The sequence below is a fragment of the Zonotrichia albicollis genome, chromosome 12 (assembly GCF_047830755.1).
Source record: "Zonotrichia albicollis isolate bZonAlb1 chromosome 12, bZonAlb1.hap1, whole genome shotgun sequence".
Taxonomy (NCBI): domain Eukaryota; kingdom Metazoa; phylum Chordata; class Aves; order Passeriformes; family Passerellidae; genus Zonotrichia; species Zonotrichia albicollis.
This window is the reverse complement of record NC_133830.1, coordinates 10,924,756-10,952,746: the sequence shown is the minus strand read 5'-3', so window position 1 is coordinate 10,952,746 and position 27,991 is coordinate 10,924,756. Positions and strand designations below refer to the sequence as shown.

Below are 27,991 nucleotides of genomic sequence, written 5' to 3'. Positions count from 1 at the left end.
ACCATATCCTCTGCCAGAGGGATCCTTAAAGTGTCTCTTGAACTGTATCCTCAAGCTGCATTACATCCTTCACAGCACAATTACTGGGTCACTCCTCATTGTTTCTTTCCACTCTACACACCCCAAGGCGGTGTGCAGGGTGCAGAGTCCCAGGAGATGTTAGACTCCATGTTACAGGCACGGTTCCAGATCTCTGGGTGACACCTTGGAGTAATCTGCAGCTTGGCCATCCCAGATCCCACCTGGCTGTGATCCCCCAGAGATGGAGAGCCTCTCTGTTCTTGGCCGTGCATCCAGACGATGCTATTGCCGGTGCTCCCCGAGGCACTGCACTCCTCACAACAGCACCCGATGCTCTCTCTGAAGAACCACCTCTATTCCAGGGCAGAGTCTCTGCATTCTAGCTGTGGTCCCAAGGAGCAGAGGGAGCAAGTGGCACACAAAGCAGGAAGATGGAGCTGAGACCCTGTGTTGCTACCCAGGGCCTCTATACTGGTGACTCCAAGGAATGTCCCATCTCACTACTTTGCAGACAAGGATGTCCTCACACAAACCATCCTTGACATGCCCGGTACAAGCCTCTCTGCTCACAGTCGAGTCCTGCAGCCCCTCGTGAATAAAGCAGGTTATCCTAGGCAAGTCACAGGAAACAAATACCCAAAGCTAAGAGAAAAGTTCTCTTCTTTTTTCTTTTTTTTTTTTTTTTTTAAGTTTTCGTTTCCAATCCCAACCGCCACCAGGTGTCAGTGTGACCAAGCATTTGGTAGATGGAATTATGGTGATGTCTGAATAAGTTTTCCAGGAATTGCTTTGTCTCCTCCATCTGCTCTGTCACCTGGCACACTGCTCTGAAAAGTCCAGCTTTCACAGTTTTTATTAAAAAGAAGTTTAACTACATTAGGGTGATAGAAAAGCTTCCTGTTACAAATGCTAAGACAAAGGTTTTCTTCCTCTTTACATCCTCCCTGTGCAGAGCTGGAAATGCAAGCACTGGACAGAGTTAAGTGGGCTACCGAGAGCCTCTCTACAGTGCTTCCCAGCCTGCAGGTCCCCAGAGATGACCCATCTCTGCAGGGCTGGCAGGAGAGGGACAACAGTGCAATCGACTTGACAAGATCAGCCTAGTGCAAAAAATGATACAGAGAAAAAACAAACTGTAAGAGGATAAAAAGTACCACCAGACTAAAGTGAAATTCTACCAACCAGTGGATTTCTGAAGCTAAACTGGGATCATACAGCCAGGTGCACCCTGTAAGAGACAGCAGAAAAATGTCCTCAGCCTCAACAGCCACCCTTAAAGTGTCTCTCAGATTACCTGGATACTCCAGACAGAGAAGAGCATCTCTGGAAAATCCTCCAGGCCATGAGAGGCCAAAAGAGAAATTAGGAGAACTTGCTAGCTGATTATTAAACCCACATAACCCCTTGGTTTCTTTAAAGTTTGAAGACTTTACACGAGATTGGGAGGTGCTGAGCCCAGCCAGAAGCATTGCTTTATCAGTGCCTTGTTGTTTCTCTGAATTAGGATAGTGGAGAGAAAACAGGGCAGCAAAGTAGCTCTTAGCAGGGATATGCACCAAGGAAGCCATTTGTGGGTGAAATGATTCACATCTGATTGGTGGCATTATCTTTTTAACAGCCACTGGGCATTCAAAACATATTTGAGGAGGATTATTGGACTTGGAAAGACTTACACGGTGCAGCTGCCTAAAGGCCACGGGCATGCCAGGGCCCATTATGCTAAGTGCTATAAAACCTCAAATTTTAACTCCATGCTTTAATTTACTCACCATAACAACAACTTGCATTTAATCCTTTGAGCCCCAAAGTGCCTTCAACACAGCCAATGGACTTGTGCAGTTTTACTGCACAGACCCATCAAACTCAGCAGGAGCCACCCAGGGAGGGGTGGTCAGACAGGGCCATGTATGGCTGTCTGCATCCATGGACTGTCCCCCACTACCAACTGCTGGGGCAGGAGAAGGAACTCTGAGCATCTCTGCAACCCTACCAAGGTACAAAAAGAGCTGATGATCACTGTGTGCTACAAAACACCAGGAAAGATATGGAGGCAGGCTAAAACCACTGAAAATTGGAATCTGGATAGGAAATCAAAGGTTATCACCTTTCTTGAATCCTTAATAAACTGGTATCAGAGTGGTCTGCCATCGAGGTGATCTGTGATGCAGTTTGCATGCAAAGCGCTACACAAACTGCAACAACAGACTCTGGCACCTTGACTTGAGGCACACCCACCGGGGGAACATGCTAGAGGTCTCTATACCTACAGTGACAGATTTACAGGCTGCACATCTGGGGCCTCTGTGTACAAAGGTTCCCTTCAAGACCAAGTGTGAAGCTGCATCTCGCAGGAAGCAAGCATGCAGATCACCACCACTAGGGAGAGAAGTTCTGCCTCTGACCGAAGCAAGTCCCTCAGTCCCTCACTGACAGAAGAAACAAATGTTCTGGGATTTCAGGCTTGACAGTAGTTTAGGCAGGGCTCAGAGAACAGTTACACACATTCACGTGCCTTCAGCACACATCTTCAGGGAGCTGGAGCCTCAAAGTTGCCTGAGGCATGCCTGAGAAACATCCATTGGGGAGCTCTTACATCCGATTCCCATCTCATCAGAACTGGTTCTTACATTGTTTAAATGCAGTGATTTTAAAGATGTTACCCCAATTTATACCTGTGGGGTATTAAACATTTCCACCCTTCCCTCAGGGCAAGATGCTGAAATTGAAACAAAAGGATGAGAACATTACTTGTTTCCCTATTTTAAAAGTTTCACATAGTCTTTATATTTACTGCAAAATGACCAACTGAAATGAAACTAACCTGTGAAATAGAACTCGAGTGGAAAAGGCCAGTCAGTTTAAACTTACACAAGACAAGGGATATTTTCCTGCTGATTTCCCAGGCTATTGTGAAAGAGGCATGTAAACACCATTTTTGAGCAACGCTCCAACCTAAAGCACATTTTCATCTAAAATGCTGCACCATGGCACTGAATTCTCTGCAATTGGTCAAGCAAGGGTAAAGTGCTCAAACTTTGCAAGCTCAGCTTGGAGTTGTGGAGCTGAAAAAAGGAGTGGGGCTGTTAGTGGTACCAGGGGTGAAATGAGATGACAGCAGGGAGTGGTGGGAGGGGTATTTTCCCCAAATGTAAACATCAGCTCTCATACAATTAGTAGCTGAATGCTAGAGCACTAAAAAACCTGTTTTTCACATGGGGAATGTAAACTCTGCCCAGAACATTGACAGAATCTTGGCTCCCCTCCATCCAGAATGCACAGGTTTTACTGCACCTGCATGGACTGAATGTGGTCTCAAGGTCAGTATTTGGAAAGTGAATTTACTCCCCAAATCTGGACTCTTGGTGGCAGGCAGCCCCACCAGCTTGTTTCTCCAATCCAGACAGTCTCAGCCACTACCACAGAGCTACAGTAAGTGCATTTAAAGGTGATGAAAGCATTGGTGCTACTGATAGGAACACACACACAGAGATCTATAAACCCACCCCTCCCGCTTCCCTCTGTTCCGTGATCCTCCTGGCTCCAAGCCTCAGATGCAGGCTCAGGACTTCCATAGGGAAAACTTGCCCAAAGACACGTTCAAAGGTTTTATGAAGTTCCTGAGAAGCCACCTGATCCCATGGTCCATCAGTCAAGATAGGAGAAAAACAAGTGTGTTTAAGAGGGTGGTTCCCTCCTTTCTTTTTCTAAAGATGCGTGTCTTCCTCAAACACATCCACATCCTCGCTGGCCTGCTTATTGATCAGGACATCCCAGCTGTCGGGGCCATTGATGGTGTTCCCCCCGTTCACGCTCGGCTTCTTCTCCTGCATTTCCGACTGGCTGTCACTGGCCACGTCCAGGGTGGGGTTGTCATGGCAGCCGTTCTCAACAAAGCGCAGCTCCTCACCGTGGGACTGCCGGGGACAAGAGGACACAAACGGAGACAAAGGGGGACAGCTCTTAATGCTGCTGAGAAGCACAATCAGACCAGGCTATGAGGGTCACTGAGACCTTTGAGGAGTCAATGGGAAGAAGTGGATTTATTCCCAGCCCAACCCTCGGAGTGGAAATGAGCTGTCCTAAGCACATTTGCATCTCTCTTACACCTGAATGAACTCCACTGCTGCTCCAGCAGTGTATCCAGCCACATCCCATAATTGGACAGGGGAAAACAACTGCTCTCTTAACTTTCCAATCTCCTCCATCCCAAGGCTAAGAGTCTGGCCACCTTCTCCACCCATCCCGTGCTCACCATGTTCTTCATCTTGGGCAGGCGTCTCTGCCAGCAGTTGTAGATGAGCCCCAGGACGATGATGATGGCACAGATGGAGCCGATGATCACCAACACCACAAAGAGCTTCCCATAATCACTGCGCGTCTGGTTAGGGTGCGACTGGCAGCTCGTGGTGGTCGAGTAGTTCTGGATACCAATCTGGAAGGAAGGAAGGAAGCAGTACACTAAAAGTCCTGACCTGCAGGCAGATAGAATCCTGTTCAGACTTTCCAGGGTCCAAGTACAGGACCATGAATGTGGGCAGAGGAACTAAAACCAGGGTTGGAGACTCAGGTTGTACACAGTCTTACATTACTAGAAAGCTCATAACTATACATAACACTATTTTCCATGAAAGCTGATGCATCAGCAAATGGGGCAGTAGGCACAGTTTCATTTTGCTCACATGCACAAGGATATCACACCTTTGTGTAGGAGGCTTTCAAAGGAGAAACTGTCCAAGATTGAGAGTCTCCAAAACAAACTAGAGACCACTGACGTGTGCTGAGGCTTTGGTAACTGCTTGGCAGAGAATGTAACACTAATAAATAAGTTTCCAGTAAAGCTCAGGTCCTAAGAGGGCATAGTGGTCTTTACAAGGTCTTGAAAGCTGCCCGCTGAGTCTAAAAGCTTAGGAATAGCTGCCCTAGAAACTGGCCCCCTGTGGCTGTCAGCAAACAGCCCAGGATGGTCCCAGAGACTTGGCAGATTTGAAACAGGTTATGTATCAATTCAGTAGTAAATGTGACAGGTAAGAGAATATCCTCCCTCCTCCTTGCAATCTCATGTTGGTGCAAGGGCAGCACTGTGAACAGGTTCATTACTGACAGAGCCAGAGAGGCAGAGACATGGGGCAAGGAGGCTCTGGTAGAACTCACATTAACACAGGGCCACAGTTGCAAAGTCAAACCTTGCATCCACACAAATCCTTCTTTCTGGACAGCTCTAGCTGCTGATACTTCAGTCACACAATTTCTACAGGGTTTGCTTTTTGCACTTTCTCTGGTGTAAGCCAATCAATACACCACTGAGCAGTTAATTTGCTTTGTCTAACTGCACCACTTTGTTAGGTCAGGGAAAAACCTGAGAGCAGACAGCCAGCAAGACAGTGGCTCAATCCTGCTGCTAAATTCAGCAAAATTAATCCAGTGGCTGGCACAAAAAAACTCAAGCAAAATCAGGTCCTCAGTGCCTACATACCCTGTAGGACAAAGGGGCAAAGCCAGAGATTGTGGGACTGATTTGTCCTCATCTCTATCCTCTTCCAAGCTGCCCAGGGTTAGAAGGAAATATCTGAGGCCTAGAGGGAGATGGCAGAGGAGTCTGGCATCCACTGACCCAGGTCCTCTGCCTGTCCTTGTGGAGGCAGTTGTTTCAGGAGTGAAATGCAGACTCTGGAATTGTAGAAGGTGTGTATGCATGTCAAGAGAAGCCAATGTGTGTAAAACAACTGGAGGGTGAGCAGGGCCAAATGTGAGGGCCTGCAGCACCCACACTGGTTTGGACAATGGTATGGAAGGGGTGACACTGAGAATCCCAACAAAATGAATGTGTGAAAAGCAGTCTCACAACCAAGCCAGAAAAGCAGGGAGGGAATAACCCACAGTTACTCTCTTAAAAGGAGCAGAAATTTGATGGCCTGGCTACTACCAGGGGAGAGAAGAAGGGAGTTTGCCAAGCATCTGACTCATCTGTTTGCCTGCTCTGGGTTCAGCACTTGGTTAGACTGAGATATGCTCCCATTTTTCAAGTTGCTTATTTTAATTGTATAACTGGTCTTAAACGGATGCAGGCAGACAGGCTCTTACCTCAGCTAAGCTCCTCTTAACATCCCCCAGTGCCATGAGAACATCTTTTGTAGGGATAACACCTGTAAAGTAGAGGAAGAGATCAGTGCTGCTCTCAGCTCAAGTTACTCAGTCAGATGTATTCATCAGTATAAAATCCCCAACAGGATGGAGGCAGGGAAACACACGGTTTTGTTCATTGGTGTTTTATGTCAGGAGGCTGAAAGAACACAGCATCACAGACAAGGGTACCTCCAAATACTCTTTAAAGGAGTAAAAAAAATCCAGGGATGAACTGATAGCAGAGCAACCTAGGTACCCTCCCCACCACCACAGAAGCTCTCAGGATCCGTGTCTGCTCTGGGAGCAAGCAGCAGCACTCAAAAAGTCATGGAGACAGCTTCACAAAGGTCATAGAGGCCATAATGTCAACATTAGAAACATCTGTCAGTAAGCAGGCAGGAAAAGGACCCTGTACCAAAATGGGAATAAAGACATGGTAAAATTCCAGTCCAGCCCATGTCACTGTCAGCTTTTGTTTCTTTGGGGATGAAGGAGGGCACTATGAGGACCATCCTAGTTCAGACAGGACTTGAGAATTGATAGGTTAGGAAGTGAACCAAGAGCAGGCTGTCATATCATACCATGATGGGGAGTACATAAGGAGAAACTTGACAGATGCTCAGGAAAAGGCAATCCAGGGAGCCAGCAAAGCTGAAGGCAATGTGCAGAAGTGCAAAGTGCAGTGCTTTGTGCAAGCAGTGAGGGACAACCCAGAAGACAGATGTGAAGAAAGATGTCCTCAGTCCCTCTCCATCCCTCAGGTCCAGTGAACACTGAGAACTGGTGGGATTGAAATGGATTGGAAAGCAAAAGCTCCTTCCAACACGGCTTTGTACCTTCATTTGGGAGCCTCTTAAATACACTCCCCATCACAGGAAGGCTCTTTCTGCCAGCACTTACCCTGTTCCCCTGCCAGTGTCATTAGCAAGTGCTTGTCATTCTCATTGGGTTTGCTCAGAGAGATGAGCCAGCGGTCCTGCAGCCCCTCTGCCTGCCTGGAGAAGGCATCCTCCACCAGTGCCAACAGCTGGGGACCCCTCTCCAACCGAAACTCCTCCTGCCACAGGAAAGGAACCTTGGTGAGTGCATGGTGGGGACAAGGCAGCTGTAGCACTGCAGGGCTGGTACAGCTGAGACCTCACACATGCCCAAAAACCAGCAGTGATAAACCTGGTGCAACACTCTGCTGCACAGTTCCTCAGGCTGGAGCCACAAACACCTCCTGATGCACCAACCTTCCTCCTCAGCTCCCATGGCTGCCAAATGCCCCACACCAGGCTCTCCTGGCACACAGGGATCCTGAAGCAACATGATGGTGTGAGAAGGAAGCAGCCAGGCTCCTGGCCACAGCCAGCACTGGGTCAGGGGCTGCCGCTCAGCCTGACGTGCTCCAGCCATCCCTCAGCAGGCGCCTTTGCTGCTTTCTCACTCCTGTGTTTCTATTCTCATCTCCAGTTGCCATGCCAACCTGAAGGCCACACAGATGATTAATAAAATGGAGAGTTCTTGTTGCCATGGCAATTTGAAGCGCTCAGGGCAGGCACAGGCCTGTGCCAAAAATGGCCTAATTGGAGAAGACATCGATGACTGGAGCCTGAATCACAAGAGCCTGGCAGTGCCTCCTCTCATGAAATGATGGGTTTTGGTATGGGGAGGCAGGAGGAGCTGCATGAGGAAGCAGCACTGATGCAGCACCACAATGCTCAGCTGCAGCTGCAGCTCATGGTCCCACTGCCAGTCTGAGGCTCTCTTTTGGGGCATGCAGAGGAAAGGGGAGCAGCTGAGCCAGGAGCAGGAGGACAGAAGTGAGATGTTTCTGCTGATGGGGAAAGCAGAGGTTGCAGAGCACTGATCAATTCTCCACGGTGGAGAGGAGGGAGCAGTGAAGGAGCCTGAATGCACCTGTGCCAAGGTAGAGGTCACTTCCCAATGCATAGCCGGGTACCACTGCTGGGTCAGATCCTGCAGTCCTCACTTGGGCAAACTTTCCAGGTATGTTGAGTGAGAGGTTTGCCCAGAGTGAGACTGAAGTGATTCTCTTACCTGAAGCCCACTGGGAAGACAAACATGCTTCCAGCCTAACCCAGACATATAGATATGATTCCTGCAGCAGGTAAAAGCCTGATGCTATGAAGTGTATTGAAGCTCAAAGTGCAACCTTCTGGAAGGAGCTAAGCACACTCCTTGTCCCTCAGCTTTTCAGTGGGACTCAATACACACTAGATCATGGCACCAAAACATTGAAATATGTGAGGAATACCCACTCACACTAATTTAAACAACAGCACTTGCAACACAGGTTCTCCCTCAAAACCCCAGAAAACCAAACACCACAGAGTTCTGATACAGACACCAAAAAACAAAAGAGACAGGCAGACAGTAGGTGAGGTGCACAAAGTGAGCAAATTAGCAAGGGTAGGAAACAAACTGCATGAACTCCAGTGGAAAGATGAAGAGCTTGATTCCAGCTTCACTCATGCAAAGTGGTAATGGGAGGCAGGGAATGATGAGATGCTCATGTTAAATATGTATGTCGACAAATGTCCCTTTGAATAAGGGGTAGTACAGCACAAATCATTCACTGGGAAACATGTTTTGAAACATGAAATCAAGTAGAAAAACAGCTCAGTCCTGCCTATCCCAGGGCACCATCTTCCTCCAGCAAGGCAGAACTGAGGATTCAACAGCAAAGACATAATTTGATCAAGAGACATCTGCACATCTGCTTTTCAGTTCTTCCCCTTACAGAGGTTTAAACAACACAAGTGGCCACAGAAAGGAATTTACTACATATTACAAAATTAATTAGCATTTGAAGTCCACAGAGATGGGAGAGAGAGTGATGGGGGCATGAAGGAAACAGGGCAGAAGGACTCTGGTTTTCAAGGACTCCTTTTCTGCATTACAGTTGTGAACCATAGCAGAGATACTTAAAGCCCTCCACACTGGTTTGCCTAGCTTAGGAGGAAAAAGACTGACTTTTCATCTATTCTTAGAGCAATCGGCATGCTTTACTGTGTATAGGAATTTCCCCATTTTCCCTGTCCCCATAAAGGTCACCTTTAAAAAAAAGCAAAACAAACCAACCAAGAACTCACCAGTAGTGGCAAGAGGTCAGTGCCAGAGAACAACCCTGCAGTGACAGAGCCAGCTGTGCCCACAGCAGGAGCCCCACAAAGCAGGAGTGCAGATGCACGAGGCCAGAACACAATTCCTCAATGAAAACATTTCAGCCTCAGGTTGTCAGGCTTATAATAATTTCTTAGAATTATGAAAGGCACCTTGACCCCAGGCCTTTCACAACTGGTTTTTAAGTGCCTGATTAAATGCCCAGTAGAAGTGAACAAGCCCTTTTATCAGGGATTCACAACGGATTCTGGGGTCATGAATTAACTGCAGCTTTATGAGGATGGATGGACAGGCATTGGATTAGAAGAGCATGGCTGGTTAACAGACACAGATAACACACAAGATAATAGGGTTGGAAGAAGAGACCCTTAAGGAAGATTTAGTGATAACTGCTTGATACTTATCCATGCACAGTCCAAATGGGAGTCCCTATTCCTCTGAGCCATCAGAGGATTGTTACTATATGCTGGAAGGAATGGAAGGAAAAGGAAGAGAAGGAAGGAGAACTGCATTCAATCCTGTAAGAGGTGCAATGTTAAAAGTTCTCATGTCTCATGACAATCCAGGTACTGACTGGCACAGACTAGCAGCCAGAAGTTAGTAAAAAATCCAATATGGAACTGACATGTGCTAGACTTGGAGCAAAATCATCTCCCTCCACCCACTCTTTTTCCCTTTTGGAGAACAGAAATATTTCTGTCCTCCCCTTCTCTTCACAGCCTCTATATGTTGAGATTTAGTGCTTTTAAAATGTTTTGTGGTGAAAGCAGACAGGAGGAGCTGTGCCTGCCTTTACTTTCCCAAACACCATTGCCCCTGTGCCATGAAATCTGTCTGGACTGACTTACACAGTCAATGTTATCCGACATATTCAGGATGATGTAGTTCTTTCCTGCAAGGTTGCTCCAGTCTTTACAGATCACCTGGAGAGACAAGACAAAGACAGCTGGGTTCAGGTGTGAATGTAACTCTGCTGCTGAAAGCACAGGGTACACAAGGGACAGGAGCAGGGCACTGTGCCATACTCGCAGAAGCACTTCTCAAAGGATGTGACTGTCCTTTAACTCTCTGTTCTAAGGAGCAATCACCATTTCAGTGCTGACATAAAACAGGGACAAAGCTGCTCTGCCAGCTTGCCACAGCTCAGCTTGACCTTCCACTTCTATCTAGACTCAAGGAGGACACACGTTCTCAGTGGAAAACTCTCTAGCCTGCAGCCTTATCAGCACTTAACACAAAACCTAACCAGGAGCCTCTGTGGTCCTTAAACAAACTGGTGAGAGAGGGCAGCACTTTGCAGGCATGACAGGATGCACAGAGGGACTAAGTCACTTGCTCAGGCTCCTGAGTACCATGGGGCAGAAAGTACCAAGCAAAGCTTTTAATTTTGCTTTCTCACCAGTCAGCTCCTGCTACACATTTTCTCTTAACCAGCTGCCAGTTTGCTGGATTCAGGAACTGCAGTTCACCCCTCCTCTCCCACATCCTCACATTTAACTGTACTCTGCTCCACCCGCTCTGCATCTGGTCCCTGCAGGCAGCAGTAGTAAAAACAGCACTTTCTTCTCACTCCCCTTCCAGAAATCCTTGGGGACATGTTTGTCCTGACACTTCCAATAATGCAGGCTGAGGAAACAAGGAGCTTTCTCTGCTGTGCATGCCCCAGAAGAAAGGTGTTCAGCTTCTGTTTAAGAAGCAGAATTTTGTGCAGCTAGGAAGATGTGAGGGGCCAGGGATGATGGATACCCTTAAGAACTGCTGTGAATGACTCCCTGAAAATTCAGCTTTGACTGGGTGAACAGAAAAACATACTCCCAGCAGTCAGACTAAGGGACAGGCTTAAACACTCCCCAGGAGTGGGGACCCAAATATCCCCACTGCAACCTCCCAGCCCAGCCCCTGCTCCCAGTGCAACCTGTGCAGAGTCCCAGGGCAGCTCCGTGGGCAGCATGGCCATGCGGGCGTCCCCAGGCGGGGGTGACGAGCTCCTCCCTGCTGCTGCAGTCTCAGTGGCTGGCTCTGTGTCATTCCAAAGGGGATCCAGCTCAGGCTCATCAGCTCTGTCCCACAGAGACACAGAAGAGGGCTGCTGCTCACTACCAGGAGTAGTCTGGGTGCCTGGGGAGCTGCCTGCAGGAGAGGGTGTCCCCACAGGCGTTTCCACCGTTTGCTCCATTTCGGTCAGCACCGTGGGCTCCAGCATCTCCCACCCCACCGTGGGCTCTGACACCTCCTCCCTGGCTGAATGCTCTTCCCCACCAGCCTCCACTGTGGTCTCTGCAGGCTCTGCTCCTGTTGTAGCCACAGCCAGCTCTGAATCTGCTCCCCCAACAGCCCAAGTGTCTCCAGTTGTCACCTCAAGGAGTTCTTCTGAATCAATGGGAGATCTTGCAGCAACTGTAGTAGAAAAAGTAGAGGGCACAGGTAGGAGACCTGGTCCCATGCTGCTCCCAAGGTCTAAGCCTGGAGAAACAGAGTCCTCTTCTTGCCCTCCTATGGCTGCCTCAGTCACAACACCCGGCCTGGCAGAGGCTGTGGAAAACGGAAGGGAGAAGGAGTCCTCTTGGTCCACTGGTTCAGAAGATGTAACCTCTGGCCCAGAGGTCTGGAGGCTCTCCATTCCTCCTCTTGAGTGGTCAATAGGGAGCAGCCCCTCCTCTTCCTCTAGTGTGGAGAAAGGAGTGTGTAAGTCAGGCTCCACAAATTCTGCTGGTGGCTGGACAGTGGCCATTTCCCAGTTGTCTGCTTGTGTCCCATTTTGTTTCGGCAATGCCTTCTGAGACGAAGCAGGAAAGGTATAATCTAAAAAGAGATCCAAAAAACTTCATGTTACATCTGAACTAAGAACTCTGAGAGGCAGAGAATATCCCATTATGTTTCCAGCCACAGCTGGGGGTCAAATGGCAGAGACCCTCCAAGGACAGGTAGCCTGCCACAGCAAAGAACCATCCCATCCAATACATGCACTTCTCCATCTACCTATCCCACCCCAGTAAACCCATATTCCCAAGGGATAATTTCCATCTTTGTTCTCTCCACACCTGTCTGTCCATAGGCACTTTCACTGACAATAAGTAACAGTTTTGACACCTGACATCTTTAAGTTGAGGTTATGAGTGTTATAATCAGCTAGAACCCACAGATTCATTTCAGATGGGACTGAGAAAGATATGGGGTGGTAGCAGCAGTCAGCCACAAGCTAAATGGGAAATACTACAGGAGAGAAACTAAAGCACCAGAAAACCAAATCCTCCTTCCTGGCACAAGTAATACCACCAAACTCTGAATCGACCTGGGCATATTTGAAATGCAGAATTTTAGTTTGTACAGCACTTCAGAGCAGAAAAGCCATCCTACAAACATCTGAATTAGTTTTACTTTGCTACAGCAGCTGAATCTAACTCCCCTCCCTCCAACTACAGCCCCTGTTATTCTGTGGCTCTGATCACGAATGGAAGTGTTGTTGCTAGACAAACACAGATGCTGAAGGAGATGCAGCTCACAAATATAAGGTCAGAGCAGGCTGGGGTTTCTTCTGGAAGCTAACAAGGAGCTGGGGACTCAGGAAAAGAAACTTATCTGTAAGTTCAGATATGTTTAGTTCAGGGTGGCAGGCACAAATCCAGAAAGCATAAATCAACCTTCATCTTTCTTGAGAAACTGCTCATACCCACGGAGTTCTGTTTCAGGAGTCTGCATCCCAATTAACTCCCTTTCTCCCCAAGCCAAGCACAGCACATTCTCACTGAGAAGGGAAGGAAGACGATCCCTTCACAGCCAGAAATCAACCCCCTGCTCTGTCTATGGTTATTAAGTAAATGACTGTCTGAAATTCCCAAGGCTCCCGTCTCCTCTCCTGCCTGCCAAAGCAGATGCTCCACTGAGCACAGTGGGCAGCAGCTGTCTGGATGCCTTACAGAGATCTGCACAAAAAAACTCCACATATCCCTTGCTCGCTGCTGCCCAAGTGGGTGCAGGCTCCCAGGCAGAGAGGCCATGTCAGCATGCACTCCCACTGCCCTGGGCAACCCCTGGCAATCAGGACTGCCCTGCTACTCCTGCCCAACCCTCCTCAGCAGAAACCACACTGTTCCATCCGCCCCAGGCAGGAGGTGTAAAGATCCTCCTGTTCAGCTGGCCAGTGGCTTTCCTAACCCACAGCTCATTCCCTTCAAGGTGTCGGCAGCTCCTCCCAGATGTTGCCCAAAGATTAGTGTTACCCAGCTGCTGACCTTCAGAGCCATGGTGTGGAGACTGGCTCCCAGCTCTGACTGCAAAGAGGCCGCTGGGATTCACTGCCCAGGGCAGGCAGAATTCATGTTGCTTTGCTGCTGTGTCTCACTAGAGAGCGCCCTCCAGTTGACACCCCACCCAAAGACACTGAGGATTAAAAGACTTTTGCTTCCCAACAGCCAGCTGCTGATGCTTCCTCATAGGCCAAGGAGGCTGGCAAGAGCAATCAGCAGCAGCATAGACCAAAAAAACCCCATCTCTCCTCCACTGCCTGGCACTGATCTTCCCAACAGGTAACATCCCAGTGTCTGCAGACATGATCACTGCCTTGCTGGATGGACGGCAGGAACAGCCACAGGCCATGGGATTGAGGTGGTTTGGGTGGGACTGTCTCAGACAGATAGTAAAGCTTAGTGCAGCTCCCAGGGCTCTGCTGCTCCCTCTGCTGCAGGGATAACTCAGGGTTTGCACCAAGAGCCCCCTCTGCCCTGACATGCTGGGGGTGAAAAGTGAGGGGTTTGCCCTTCAAAACAAGGCCCTGTCAGGTATGATGTTGTTTTCAAGGATCAGTGATCCAATCTGCCATCTCCTTTGCCTAAAGACATTCTAAGATATTCTCAAGTCCTTTACACCTTTCTCTCTTCCGTGCTCTTCCTTCCACCTGGAGCAGAGCACGAACTGACAGGCAGATGGGCACGGCAAAATAACAAACCACGAAAAAGCAGCGTGAGGTTCATCCCACAGGAGCAGAAATGCTCCCAGCCTGTCAGCTCTCCTTTGCAGTCACACACTCAACCTTTCCTTGGAGTGCTCTGCCACAGATTCATTGGCTCCCATGGGGGAAAGCCCCGCATGGTGCAGCTGTGCTGCCTTTCCACCAACAAGATCTAAAGATCTCAGAGGAACTGCTGCCTCTGCCATCTCTTCTGGGCAAAGAAAGTTTAGCACCCATCCCACTCTCTCCCAGCAGATTTCTATCTTACAAAGCAGCCAAAGATTGAAACCTGAGCTGCTTCTCTAGGCCAACAAATCAACAGGGTAGAAGCAGACACAGGAATCCTCACACTTGCTACTAACTGGCTTAACATTCCCACTTGTCATCAGTTTCCCCACTACCCTGCATGTTAAGCTGGGAACATCCTTCTGTCTGGTCTTAAGACCCCACTCATTAGAAGCTCAACTCCTCTCAAATGCTGAGAAGGCTATTTCTCAGATTCAAGTAGGGAACAGTGAAACTTGCACAGGGGTGCTGGATTGTGCTCATTAAAACAAGAATCTCTCCATATAACCCCATTACCAAAGGGGTTCATCCATTTCCTAGTTTAGGAAGGACCACAGAATTATCAAGGTTGGAAGAGACCTTCAAGATCTAGTCCAACCATCAACCCAGCAGCACTATTATCATCCCTAAACCATATCCCCAAGTGCCACATCCAGATGCCAACTATGATGAGTCAATCCTTCCTTCCAGACTCTTCAGCTAGACAGTTCCTGTCTGGAATCAGCTCCTCCTGTCTCACTAACAAGGGCATCTGCCAACTTCTCAAGATCAGATTTAAGGCACTTTAAGGTACTCATATTTCTTTTCATTTACACCCCTGTTCTTTGATTTGAAGGAAGTTTTGCACCCTGTCCATCTCCCTGGTATGATATCAGCCCCTAAGCTGGTCCCAGCATATTCTTCCCAAGCCTCCATCCAGACCAGCTGGCCTGTCATTCATCTGTGCAATGCAGGGCTTGCCCATTTGAAGAGTCTTCTCAGCATTTCCCTTGATTCCTCTTCCCTCCAACCCTCAGGGGACTCAAAGGGCATCTCCCACTTTTAGCATCTCTTCCAGCATTCAGGTAGCAGCTCCCCTTCAGCCAGTGGTTTGCAACCCCTCTGGCTCACCTGGCTGTTCTCTACCTTCAGCAGACCCAGCACACCTGGTTCCCATGCTCTGGGCATGTGGCAGTGCATCCCCAGCCCTTCCCACCTCCCAGTGCCACTGCCAACCACTTCCCTCCTCACCACTTGTGTGGGGAGAAACAGCAACCATGGAACAGAGAGGCAGAGAGACACAGCAGCCTGTGCTCCTGCTGCAGGAATGGGACAGAGTCCTCTGCTAAAGGAGACAGGTGTTATGGAGCTGGCTGCAATGCCAGATTTGCCTGGCTCGTTTATCAGCTCATCTAATCTCAGGGAGGAAGCAGAGCTCTGCCAAGGCCAAGGATGCCCAAGGAGGGAGGAGGCAGTAACTGCACCCACCATCAGCTCCTTCCCTGACAGGGTCTGTTGTCCCCCACCAAGATCAGCAGTAGGCTGGAGCACAAGAGGAGCTCGTGGCCACACACAGACATGGCACGTGCCCCTTTCCCACCACAAACAAGAGCAGCCAGGCCACAAGGGAGCGAGCCTGATCACAGAGGGGACAGCTCAGCAGAACCAACCACTGGAGTGATGAAACTGTCCCAGCACCTCTGGCAGACAGTCTAGCAGTGATGGATCAGAGCAGTGTAACAGGCAGGCACAGCTCTACATCATGTACCCTCCCAGAGCTTCTCAGCCACACCATCCCCCTGGGAGTCTGGCTACTGATATGAAATTACACACCTCTGTCTCACCTCTTTACCACCACATCCTGAGCTTCACCCCTTAATGGCTTCCATCAGTGGTGATATTATGCATATTGCAGCATCCAGCTGCCCCCCACAATCACCCAGCTTTTCCCTTCCAGGCTCTCTTACAAAACCCCTCAGGCAGTATTTTTGAAATAAACTATCTTTCACAGTGTTTCCAAGTCTTGCCCTTTGCATCTCCAAGCAGACCCAGGTCTGGGTCACACAGATCCATTTTCTTTGCCTGGGGAGATGATTTTCCCTGGGAGAGGTGAACATGAGCTTCAAACCTCTGCGGAAGCCACCATTCAGGCAATGCCCTGCTTTCTCCAAAATCAATATCAGAACTTCCCTGACACCAGATGGACCAAGACATGGCACTGTGCCAAAGCACAATTCCCCAGCCAGAATTTAATTCATTAGATTTCTGCTTCTCTGTCATTCAGAAGAGCTGCTCTCAGTTACTGCCCTACAAGGTTCCCTGTTATTTGCTATTAACTGTTTAAAGCAACTGTGACAACTCAGGAAGAGGGTGATCCTCATTTTTTTTAGTACATATAACCTGACCATAAGGTGTTTATTGGATTAAACTGGGAGATCATGTTAACCAGTGATTGAATTACTGATAACTAGAAGGTCCTGTAATAAAGACAAGACCATTCCTGGGTTCCAAACACGACACATAGCATCATTCACACTAAAACATCTGCCAACTTTGGGAATCACACGGTGCACTCCACTGAAAATGCAGCCAGGTTTGAAACTATATCTGCTCTCTTTTTTTGGAGTACAGAACAATAAGGCTTACTGCAAAAAAGTCATACTCCAGCTGATTGAAACCACAGGGGGATTTCAAAGAGGCAAAATACAATTACTGATGCTGGAATTAAGCCAGTTGGGGCTAATATACTAATCTTCCAGAAGTACTAGGAGAGGTTATTATCTGAGACTCTGAGACAAGTCCACACACACAAAAGAGATCACAGTCAAAAGAGAGACCCAAAGTAGCAAAGTGCTTAGGCCACATTATGGTTGAATTTGCTTGAGGTACAGACTGGGCACCAAGGACTACTGTTCCCAAATATCCTCATACCTTATCCCAGCTCAGCACAGAGACTGCAACGAAGGCAGAATAAGCCATCCTCACCCAAACAGAGTCAGAGATAGCTGCACCAGAGTAACACCCTGCCCTGAAACCCTCTGTCACAGGTCAGCCTTTGCCAGCAATGTCTTCACAGAGCTGGCTGGTCCCAAGATAGATCACCCCTGTCCCTGTACACTAAACCAGGGCATAAACAAGAGGCATCCCAGGAGCTGAGCTAGGGCAGGAGGCTGCTCAGCACTAAGCTGCTTATGGAGACAGTCTTTACCAGGTGCTTCATTTCATTAATGATTGGCTTGAAGATGGTATTAAGAACTGCAGAGCTGCTGTCAGTCTGGATGAAGAGGCAGTAGATTTCAGTAAGGCTGAGAGATACCAGGATCTCTCTTGCCAGAGGCAAGTAATTCATCATGGAAAGAAGTGAATCTCACTATCAGATAGATGGAACATATTTTATTCCATTATCTAGTCAGAAAACTTACTTGAATATAGTCTTTCTAAAAGTCTGTCCCACTATCCCTCATCCTAACTCCCTTGGGAATCCCTTCTGCTAATTGCTATGAATAATTAAAAGATTACAATTTCCTCCCCCATCCCACAAAGCACCACATGCTGTCCTAGGAAATCACCAATCTAAAAAACTAGATTGGATAGCTCCCAGTACAGTCATCCCTTGGTCTTCAACCACCTTGGAGTTAGAAGAGCAGTCCCTGGCTGTAATGAAGTGAGATTCATGCCAGCCCACTGTAATACTGGGAAATGGGATGGTGCACTCCAACCCTTGAGCACTCAGCTGTTGGGCAGGGCAGGAGAGGGACCAAGTGCCCTCAAGCACGAGGCATTCACGGTCTTGTGTCCATTTTCAGGAGCCCACACTTCCCAACAATTCATGATTAGGCTGCCTCACACTCGAGCCTTCACTGGAAGAGAGGAACATGTGGGGCACTGCATCCTGACTGAGCCAAAGGAGAACACTGAGAGCTGCAAACAGGGAGAACTCCAGGGTGGATACACCACCATGCACCTTCACCAAAAACAAGGGATTCAAAGAGGCCTACAACCCTATTGACTCCCATCTTCTCGCCCTAAAGCTGGATGAGATGTTTTACCTGCTGCCAAGGACATCTGTGTAACAGTAGGAAACACAGGGGACTGGAAGCCTCCCCACAAAACAAGATGGAGAAATGGGAAGAAAGGAAAGGAGGAAAGGAAGGGCCAGATGCAAGACCCTGCAGGTCCACTGAGTTAATCTGTGGCTCAGGCCAATTTTCTACCGAAGGTGAAGCAAAGCAGCCAAATCTAAACTACAACAAAAGCTTCTGAGTTCCCTGGAAGCCTGGAGGAATGCAGAAGTAATAAGTTCACAGCTCCACTGACTTGTTTTTAGCAGCCAGTACAAATCACACACTGCTTCTTTCCACAAGGATATAGCATCCACATTCCCACCAGACCCCTAATCCATCTCCTCCACGTGTGGCTCCACTGGGTAGCAGCTGTGCATGGGGTGACACACATGCAAATGCACACTTCTGTGCACCCTCAGACAGAATGAGACAAATGTCAGGGCCCTTCCAAAGGTTACTGCTCACTGATGTCAATATAGAATCACTCTTCTGTAACATAAATCAGCAAAAGCACATTATTCAGGAGAACCAGAGCCCTAGTCTGAGCTGTGCTCTTCCACTGGGAGTTTGTTCTCACTTTTAATGGACTAACAGGTGGCCCTAGAAATGTTTTCTATAAATATTTTTAAAGGATGTTTTTTGTGCGCTTAACAAAAAAAAAAAAAAGGCAGCAGCTGCAGATTGTTATTGCTTTTTAGCTCTTGCAGCCTTGAAGTCACACAAAGGCAGGGCAGTCTCCCCACCCAGAGTTCAGACAGACATAAAAAAAGGAGAGATGGAGATAACTCATACAGCTTTTGAATAGCAGGAGATATGGTCTATCTGCAAGATCCTGTACCCGGACCAGGTTCAGGACCAATATCTTTGTGTAAGGACAAAAAGAAGCCAGCACAGGTCTCCTTTCATAGCAGGTAATTTTCTCTCTTAAGGAGTACAACAATCCTGTTCTGTGCCTTGATTGATGCAGTGTTTCCAGTGTGTGCCTGGGACAGAGCTACCAACTATGCTGAGCTACACTTCACTGAATGAAATCTCACATAAGGAAAACTTACACTATAAACTTTTTTTCCTTAAACAGCAGCTGTTTAAAACTGTTTAATGGGTTTATACGTTGAAAACAACCTAACAGATGTCATCATACAGATCCACAACGTATCACATGGCATCTGTCACACATGCAGCATGTAAGTTCCATCGGTTGGGTGCATCTCTCATACAGAGGCTTTGCATGACAGGAGAAGACTGCCCAATTTAGGGATGCTATTACAATATCCTTTATTGTAAAATGACACACGGCAGGTTTCTAATTAAATTTTAAGTAGAAATGTGCTCCCAGCTCTTGAATAATTCAAACTGTTCTATTAACCAAGGTTCTGAAATGCCATTGAGACATGAGCTCTGGACACAGCAACTGTCAGGGGAAGAAACAGCGCTTGGAAGCAGAGCAGTGGTTAGCTGGGCAGCGGATAGGGCCGGGTATGCATAAAGGACAGCTGAAAGAGCACATCTGCTCCTGGAGGAAAGAACTGCAGGCGAGAACGGAAGGAGAGAGCGGCGTGTTCCGCATGCAAATGGGGCGAGGCACGTGCAGGAGGCAAGGCTGGGTTCAGCAGCAGCCATCTCTCCCTCAATGCACAAGCACACGCTGTTCTCCAAGTCACGTCCCGATCTGTGAGGACACGCAGGTGCCTGCTGGCACACCAAGAAAAGCGGCGCTGAGCGCTGCCAGCGCGCGGGAGCAGCTGAGCCACAGCGCGTCCCAGGGATGCACGGCAGGAACGGCGCCATCCCAAAAACGGTGCCTTCCCAACAGTGCAATCCCAAAAACAGTGCCATCCCAACAGTGCCATCCCAACAGCACATCCCAAAAAACGGTACCTTCCCAACAGGGCCATCCCAATGACACATCTCAAAAATGGTGCCTTCCCAACAGCACCATCCCAAAAAGCACCATCCCAAAAATAGTGCCGTTCCAACAATGGCACTATTCCAATGGCCCTGTCCCAACAACAGCCCCATCCTAACAGCGCCATCCTAATAACAGCCCCATCCCAAGAGCCACATCCCAACGGATCCATCCCAACAATGGCCCCATCCCAACAGCAGCCCCCTCCATCCCCAGCACCACTGCATGGCACAGCTGCCCCACAGCCAGGCCTGCAAGAGCCCCAGGGCAGCCAGAGCACAGCCAGACAGGTTTAGCAGCCCTGTCAGTGAGCAAAGGGCTTTGGAGACCTAAGCTGGCCTGGCCCTTGCCCCACATCGTGTGCGCTGTGCCCTAGTGGGCAACCCAAGCCACAGCTCTGCAGCTCTCAGCCCTGTGTGAGCACAGGTGTTTTTTAAGGTCACAGAAACAGGAGAGGAGACAAAACAAGACTTGTGCTTTCTAATTGCAGACCTCAGTCAGATGTGCTGAGAGCGATACTGCATAACGGAGGAGGGATAAGGCTGAAGCCTGGCCCTTGGGTAACACTTAATACATGCCCCACATGACACTTAAGAGCAGGAGCATGTGAAATAATCTCCTAAGCTACTGGAAACCCTGCAATGCACCTCCTCCTTCCTGCCATCCCTCTCTCTGAGAGCATCTCAAAGCCAATGAGGGGTATGGGGAGAGACTACTGAGGGGACTCGGTGGTCTCAGAAAAACACTCCAGAGAGGAAAGCAAACTCAAATGCCAATGAAACCCATTTTGGTCATGACCTCTCAGGAAGTAGCAGGACAGGATAGGCAAAAGACAGCCACCCAAGGGACAAAACCTGCTATTTTCTCTTGGACCAAATCCCCACTGAAGTCACAGAGTGAGGAATCCAGAATTTGACCCAGGGAACTCAGTTCTGACTCAAATGCTAAGATGGCCTTGAGCTCAGTCGGGCTCTTGAGACCTTAAAGTTGTGCTTAATAGACAGCAACAGAAAAAAACAAGAGAGAAGAGAGCATAAAGGGGAGAAAGTGAAAGGAGGGCATGAGGCAATGGGAAACTAGATGGAGACAGTGCTTTTCCCAGCTCATAGCAGCTCGGGAATAAAAAGCTCAGCTGTAACTTGGTTTCTAAAGCCTGTGCTTGCTCAGGGTTCATTGGGGACACATCAGGCACTGAGGTGAGAAAACAGAGCTGACATTTAATCTCAGGCCCTCTTAGCAAGAGTTGTGTCGAAGCAGGAAGACAGATCCCTGCATCCTTCCACTTCCCCAGAGTCCTTGCAGAGTGGGAGGAAGAATGGGGTAAAAAGAACTTACCTGTTGCTGGTCCCAAGTCCAGGCTGGAGTCATTGAGCTCTCCCCCATCTTCCCAGAAGTACTGTGGAGGCTGCAAGATCTTGGACTCCTCATTCTCCTCACTGGCAAAGCCTGACCCTGGAGCAGCATGCAGGGAGCCAGGGGCAAGATCTGGCTCTGCAGCCTCTGGTCGGGCTTGCTCGTGGGAATTCATGGCCTCCAGGTGGGACATCATAGCAAATTCCAGCAGGGAGGTTGACGTGAGGCCATCGGCAGTTGGGTCCTCCGAGGAGGCGAGGCAGAGGCACAAGGTCCCTGTATGATGACAGAAAACACACATCAGAGAGAGGAATGGCACCCACTGGGCTTGCCTTCCCCTTGGAGCCTATTCCTGCCAAGCCAACCTGCCCTGGAGATGGGCTGTGCTCTCAGCTGAAGAGGAAAATTAGGGTATTTTGGGAAACATCCACAAGCATGCAGAGTGGCATTCACATCCAGGAGGAGTCAGTGCCAAGCAATCATCCAGCGTGGGGCCCCTCTTTCTGGGGTGATGATTCACCCTCTCTGAGGTGTTTTTGCCTCTGTTAAAGGATGAGGTGCCTTGTTAATCACAGAGAGGAGGTGGAATGTCATATAGTTCAGCCATGAAACTCTGGCCTTGTGAAAGCAATGAAGTTTCTATCAGACTGTCCTGATCTACAGCTGTATTATATGCAGGGAGGCTGATTCAAACCAATATTATTTACAACCAGTATTAATCATGTTTTAAATCTGTAGGGTGAAAATCTGTTTTTTGGTTTGAACTTCAGTGCAGTCACATTGTAGGTTTCCATAAGGAAGGGCTGACAGTTACAGGTAACAATCATATTGCGACAACAGCAAACATCCTCCTAACACTAAGCAGGAGAGAAAGCTGCATTTTGCACTTTTCTATCATTATTATTTCCATTTTAGCTATTAGAAGGATTGACTGACACTTCTTGATTCCTAGATGAGACTTTAATTGTGATTTGTGTCAAGGTACATTCACATGCATATTGAACTCCAATCAAAATGCAAGAAAACAGCACCTGGGATTTGGCTTTATTCAGCTACTAAATACTATTATAAATATGGAGGCATAAGGAAAAAATAAAATTACCAAAAGCTGTTTTATATTTAAAACAGTTTTGTTAAGCAAGTGAAGTAACTAATTTGGGTGAACTGAACCATTTCTATCATTCAGCACATCAAAACTAAAAGAACTCATCCTCTCACAGCTGATTTTTATTCATAGATTAGAAGGAAAAAGGACAAGTTTTCTTGCTTTCTCAGCTCAGACTCAGTTCCTCAATTGTTAATGAAGTAGTCACTGAACTGAACTAATTGAATAAGCTGAAATGAAGACTAATTTGGTATTTTTCTTTGATAACTGATTTTCTAGACAACAGAAATGCAGCAGCTCTAATCCATCTGGACTTCAGTCAAACATCTGATACAGTGCCTCATGAGGAATAACAAGAGACACAAGAAAAAACACCTATTAGCAGGAAAACTGTAAGGCATTGGCTGTACAAAAAAATTACAGAGGCTTGTGCTGGAGGGAGGCTACTAGTGAAATTCCTCATGGTTTGTCTTTGGATCTGCTGTTCTATTACATTTTCCTAAGTGACCTTGCAACAAAAAATAGGAAGGTGATAATGAAATTAGCCAAGGACACAAAGCAAGGAGACATCCTCGCTGCACAGAAAAACCACAGGTACAGCTAGGTGATCTTGAGAATGGGAATAACAGAAATATTATGAAAAGAAATAACATAAAGTGATAAGACCCCTTGAGAACTAGCACAAAACATTTCTGATACAAGCTGGGAAAACATCCATCAGAAATGTCTTAAGAGGAGAAACTCCTGTATTAGGAACAGCTCTGAGATATCACTGGAATGCAGATGTGAAAATCCTTGCAGAGTAGTGAAGTATTAGAAGCAGAGATTTTACAAAGCACTGCTGAGACATCACCTGGGAGCTGCACACAGATCTGGATGCACAAGGCCTGAAATGATTTAAGCAGAGCTGAACTGCCTTCAGGCAAGGGCACAGACAAGGCAACCTCCTGATGTTGCTACCCAGCACTGTGCCCTACAGCTCCACATCCCAGGAGCACAAATCCAAACCAGGACAAGTGCTGCGATGAGCTGTGGGGCAATGGCACATGGGCTGGCCCTGGAGTGATCATTTTAGACACTGGCAAGTTGGCACAGAAAATTTGGGAGTCACTGCTCACCTGACAGCAGATTACCAAACCTGTCCTGGGAAAACTGGAAGCCAGAAATGCAATTTTTAATCTTCTGCCTGCTCTGACCCTCTCCACCTTCCTCCACTATTCTCTGAACTCATCAAAATCAAATATTGGCTACCCTTTTGCATGCACACTTGGGCCAGGCTTCAGCATTTCTCAATCTTGTTTGTTTTGCCCTATTGATCCAAGGCAAGATCAGCTGAGGCCTGAGCAGCAACAAAAAGGGACTGGCAAAAGAGGCAGAATATCAAAGGAGAAGGAAGCCACTGCAGCATCACAGAGCCAACCAAAACACCTCAGGGCATCTCTAGGGATGTGCCAGCTCCTGAGCCATGCAGGAACAGTGAATTCCACAGCTGGAATGAAGAGCCTGCACACCCTCTGCATGTGAGCACAGACCCAGGACAGCCCTGTGCTGGTTCTGGGGTGCTCAGCAGGCTCCAGTGTGAGCTCCCCCAGCTGACAGAGAGCACCTGCATCCCTGATGAAGCACCAGAGAGAGCACTTGTCTTGAGGAGCTTGCAGCTTAAGCAAACATGACAGAGAGCAGCAAGGAAGAGGAAAGAAACATTATTCTCAAAGCTATCCAGCAAAGGAGAGCAGGATAGGAAGAGACCATGGCAGGCCCAAGGCCACATGGAATATTTGGTTTATATGTGACTGCAAATGACTGCCTGGATCCTGAGCAAGCTCTTTATCCACCCCAATGCCTCAGTTTCCCCTGACTCCCATTCGCAGAGACGTGGCTGATGTGGCACCTCAGCTTTCCAGCCACACAACAAAGCACATCCTGGGTCTCCCCAGCAGCAAGGCAAAGTCTCAAAATGCACCTCTGTGCCAGCATCTACACCGCCTCAAACCTCTTTTCCACCAGCTACACTCTGTTAGGGCTGCCTACAGAGCTCAGCCAGAGCCCACCCCACCCCTTCTACAACACACATCTCATGGCAGGTGAACCTGGTAATCCAGAGAGCTATTTCCATCCATGTGGGAAGCTCAGATGCTGGGAATTTGTTTACCCTCCTTTAACTCTGAAGTGTTTACTCAGTTAAAACCCCCTAAGCTGCATTATCTGGTTTACTGGGCTGCTTTCCTCAGCCCAAGATAAAACTACACCACCTCATCCCTAGGAATGAGTCATGCCCAGCCTGAGCAAGACAGGTGTCTTGTCCCTGGGCTGGATGTGAGTAACACTTTGGGGTCTGATCTGCAGGCACGGGATGCAGAGACTGGTCTGGGGGAACCCTCTGTGCCAGCACCAGCCTGAATGCCCCAGGGCTTAAAGAGCCACCACACCAGGGTACAAATCAGTACCTCTCCAGACACCATCCTGACACCACTTCATTCATGCCTTCTGCACAGGCAGCAAAAACCCAAAGGCTTGGGGAGCCAAAAAGCAGCACGAAGATTTGCCATCTTCCCCCTCTCTTTCAAGCCTCTCATAAAGGAGCTCCACGCAGCTGTCAACTCCAAGGCAAAGAAAGAATCAAAGCATGAGCTGAGCTGGGAGGCAGGGGAGCACAGCTGAGAAAGGAAATCTAATGCCCAAGACCTCAGTTGCAGGCCATTTTCCTCCCAGGACGGGTAACAGGGATTAGACAACTTCTACCAGCCATCAGCCTCCCAATTTTGTATTCTAAAACACAGATGAAGTGATAGGAATAAAGAAACAAATGAATAAAGACCTGCAACTGTAGATGGGAGGGAGCAGGGAACGGAGCCAGGGCTCACCAGCTGCTTCAATGGGGCGTTTGTCTCTCATTTCTATTTTTGCGGCACCTCTGCGTAACCTGGAGGAGACGAGGCTCTGCATGCTAAAAAGGGCAGGCAGCCTTCGGGGAAACAGCAGGGCTTAGAGCACGGGAGGGAAAACCCTCCCAGAGCAGACAGAGGAGGGGCCAGAAAGCAGAGAAAGTGGGAGAGGTAGACTGAGAGGGGAGAGGGAACAAAGGCGGGATGGGATGGGAGCTCCTGCGCTGGCTGCGCGCTGTCCTGCCGCCAGCACCCACAGAGGTGATGCTGGAGCCATTGCAGAAGGTGTTTCACCTCTGTGAGAATCAGAGTGGGGCAATTCCAACAGCAGGGAATAATGCTGCAGTGCTGCCTTTCTGAGGCCACTGAAGAAAAGCCAGCCAGGAGGATACAGATGAAAAGAGTTTGCTAGTGCTGACCCCATGACCGCTCAGAAAACAGCTCTGAGTCAAAGTGGTGAAGCTCGCTCTGTTCAGCTCAGCAGAGGATTCACAACAGCCCCAGACAAGGAGATGAGGGAGTTTCGCTCAACAACAGAAAAAAAAAAATCTGAAGAAAGGCTATCTGCCATCTTTCTCACAAAGTGCTGTGAACAAAAGCAGTTTCACAATTCTACATAATTCTAAAAGAACCCCAAAGTGCTTTCTACATTGGCTGACCAAAAATCACTTCATTGCTTTGCCACAAAGCAAGTCACCTCTCCATGGGACAGGGCAGCTATTTAAAAGCTCCCAATTGGCCTATTGAACAGGACTAGAAATTAAAGAGGAAATAAGTCATTTTTGTGTCCAGCTGAAATGAGAATAGGGATTTGGGGAGATGAAATGGAATCTAGCTGTTGAAGCTGTGACTATGTTAAACAGCCTTTAAAATTTTTTTGCTTTTTAATTAGTAACAAGCAAACCTCAATTTCTCTCCAAGGAAACACACAATCATCCCTTAAGATGTCACCACCTCAGCTTGATCTCTAGAGGGGCTGGAGTGCTCATCAGTTTACCCAACAGAAGGTTGGTTTACCTCTCCTTCCTGAGTGTTGTGGCTACACCACAGTGCCAAGCAGGCAGGATCAGCCTGATGAAGAGAAGAACATTTGCCTGGGGCACACTCTGACTTACCTGTCACCACCAACTGGCAGAGCCAAGCACACTTGCACAGGGAAGGAGGTCAGAGCATGGTGGCACTGCCAAGGAAGCAGCCACAAGAATGTCCACCTGGCCCTGCTACCGTTGACCTTCCTTCCAAGCCCACCCCACAGCCAGGAGCTACCCAACAATGTTACTTCCTAGGAGAGCTGGGTCAGGAATGGGTCATTTACTGATAATCAGTTAGGACAGAAGCACAATGACCAGATGAGGGAAGCATCTGCCAGGGATATTCCCTCCCCCAGCCCACTGTGCCTGGAAAGGCCCAGAGCAAGGCCCAAGGGCAGAGAGGAGAGAGGCCCCAGGGATGAACGGTCAGGGCACAAACCACTTCCAGAACATAACAGAATGCAGGGTAATTTAAATAACAAAAAGGGATCCCAACCATGGCCAGTGGAGGAAGAGGCAGAAATGTTGTTTGACTGAGGGATGTCCAAGCTGATTCCCACACAGTCACCTGCAGCCTCTGCACTCCAAACCCTCAACACCTTGCACAGGGAAGTATATGTGATGACTGAGTATGAAACCAAGTTCTTCTGGTGCTCATTCAGAGTTGCAGACCATAGCTGTTCTGGGACACACCACCCAGGAGAACTCTCCCACTGCAGCTCCCACACAGCCTTCCTGCTGCTCTCCCAGACTGCACTGGACTACTTACACACCCAGCCATGACCCTAATCTCAGAGATCATTTCCAATTAGGGCTTCAGAAAACAAGATCAGACTGCCATCCTCCTCTGGTACTGCCAGCAACCAGGTCCCTCAGTGAGTGTCCCTCCAAAACCACCCACCTTCCCGTGTCTCCATGTTTTAGAAAGCAATAGGAAAAGCACTTGGTCTGCAGGGAGCACATACCTACCACCTACATCAGGAAGAGCAACAAGGCTCAAGGGAAGAAGTCCTTGCAATGGGACAGCTCTTTAGAGGATGTTGTGCCAGCATCTTTAAGCTTTTACAGCTCCTTACAGCAAGCATTAATGAGAGCTCCAGCTCCACCCAGCTGCAGGGAGTGCGTGTCTGCACGTACTGGGTGGGCACCACCTCACAAAGAACGGCCAACATCTGCTCCCTGGGCACTTCAGCAGAGAACATCCACGGCAGGCAGGACCAGGTACACCCATGGGAAACAGCACTGCCAGGGATGCACCTGCTTTTGCAGATAATTGCAGATGTGCCCTTGGTCAGCACTGGGGCTGGTGTCCAGGGCTGCTGGGCACCCTCACCCCAACGCCAAGATGTGTCAGGTCTCCTGTCCTTAGGATCTGTAGCAC

General features: G+C 48.5%; 1 protein-coding gene across 1 annotated transcript in view; it reads right to left on the bottom strand.

The window, feature by feature from the left end:
• Positions 1 to 637: 637 nt before the first annotated feature.
• PODXL2 (podocalyxin like 2) overlaps positions 638 to 27,991 on the bottom strand; it is a 31,923-nt gene continuing 4,569 nt past the window's right edge. The window contains exons 2-8 of the mRNA XM_005485402.4: positions 21,572 to 21,865; positions 11,189 to 12,075; positions 10,122 to 10,196; positions 7,045 to 7,201; positions 6,103 to 6,164; positions 4,274 to 4,453; positions 638 to 3,935 (exon numbers count right to left, since the gene is read on the bottom strand). Of these exons, the coding sequence (XP_005485459.2) occupies positions 3,726 to 3,935; positions 4,274 to 4,453; positions 6,103 to 6,164; positions 7,045 to 7,201; positions 10,122 to 10,196; positions 11,189 to 12,075; positions 21,572 to 21,865 (1,865 nt within the window). The 3' untranslated portion in view covers positions 638 to 3,725. The remainder of the gene's footprint in view (positions 3,936 to 4,273; positions 4,454 to 6,102; positions 6,165 to 7,044; positions 7,202 to 10,121; positions 10,197 to 11,188; positions 12,076 to 21,571; positions 21,866 to 27,991) is intronic.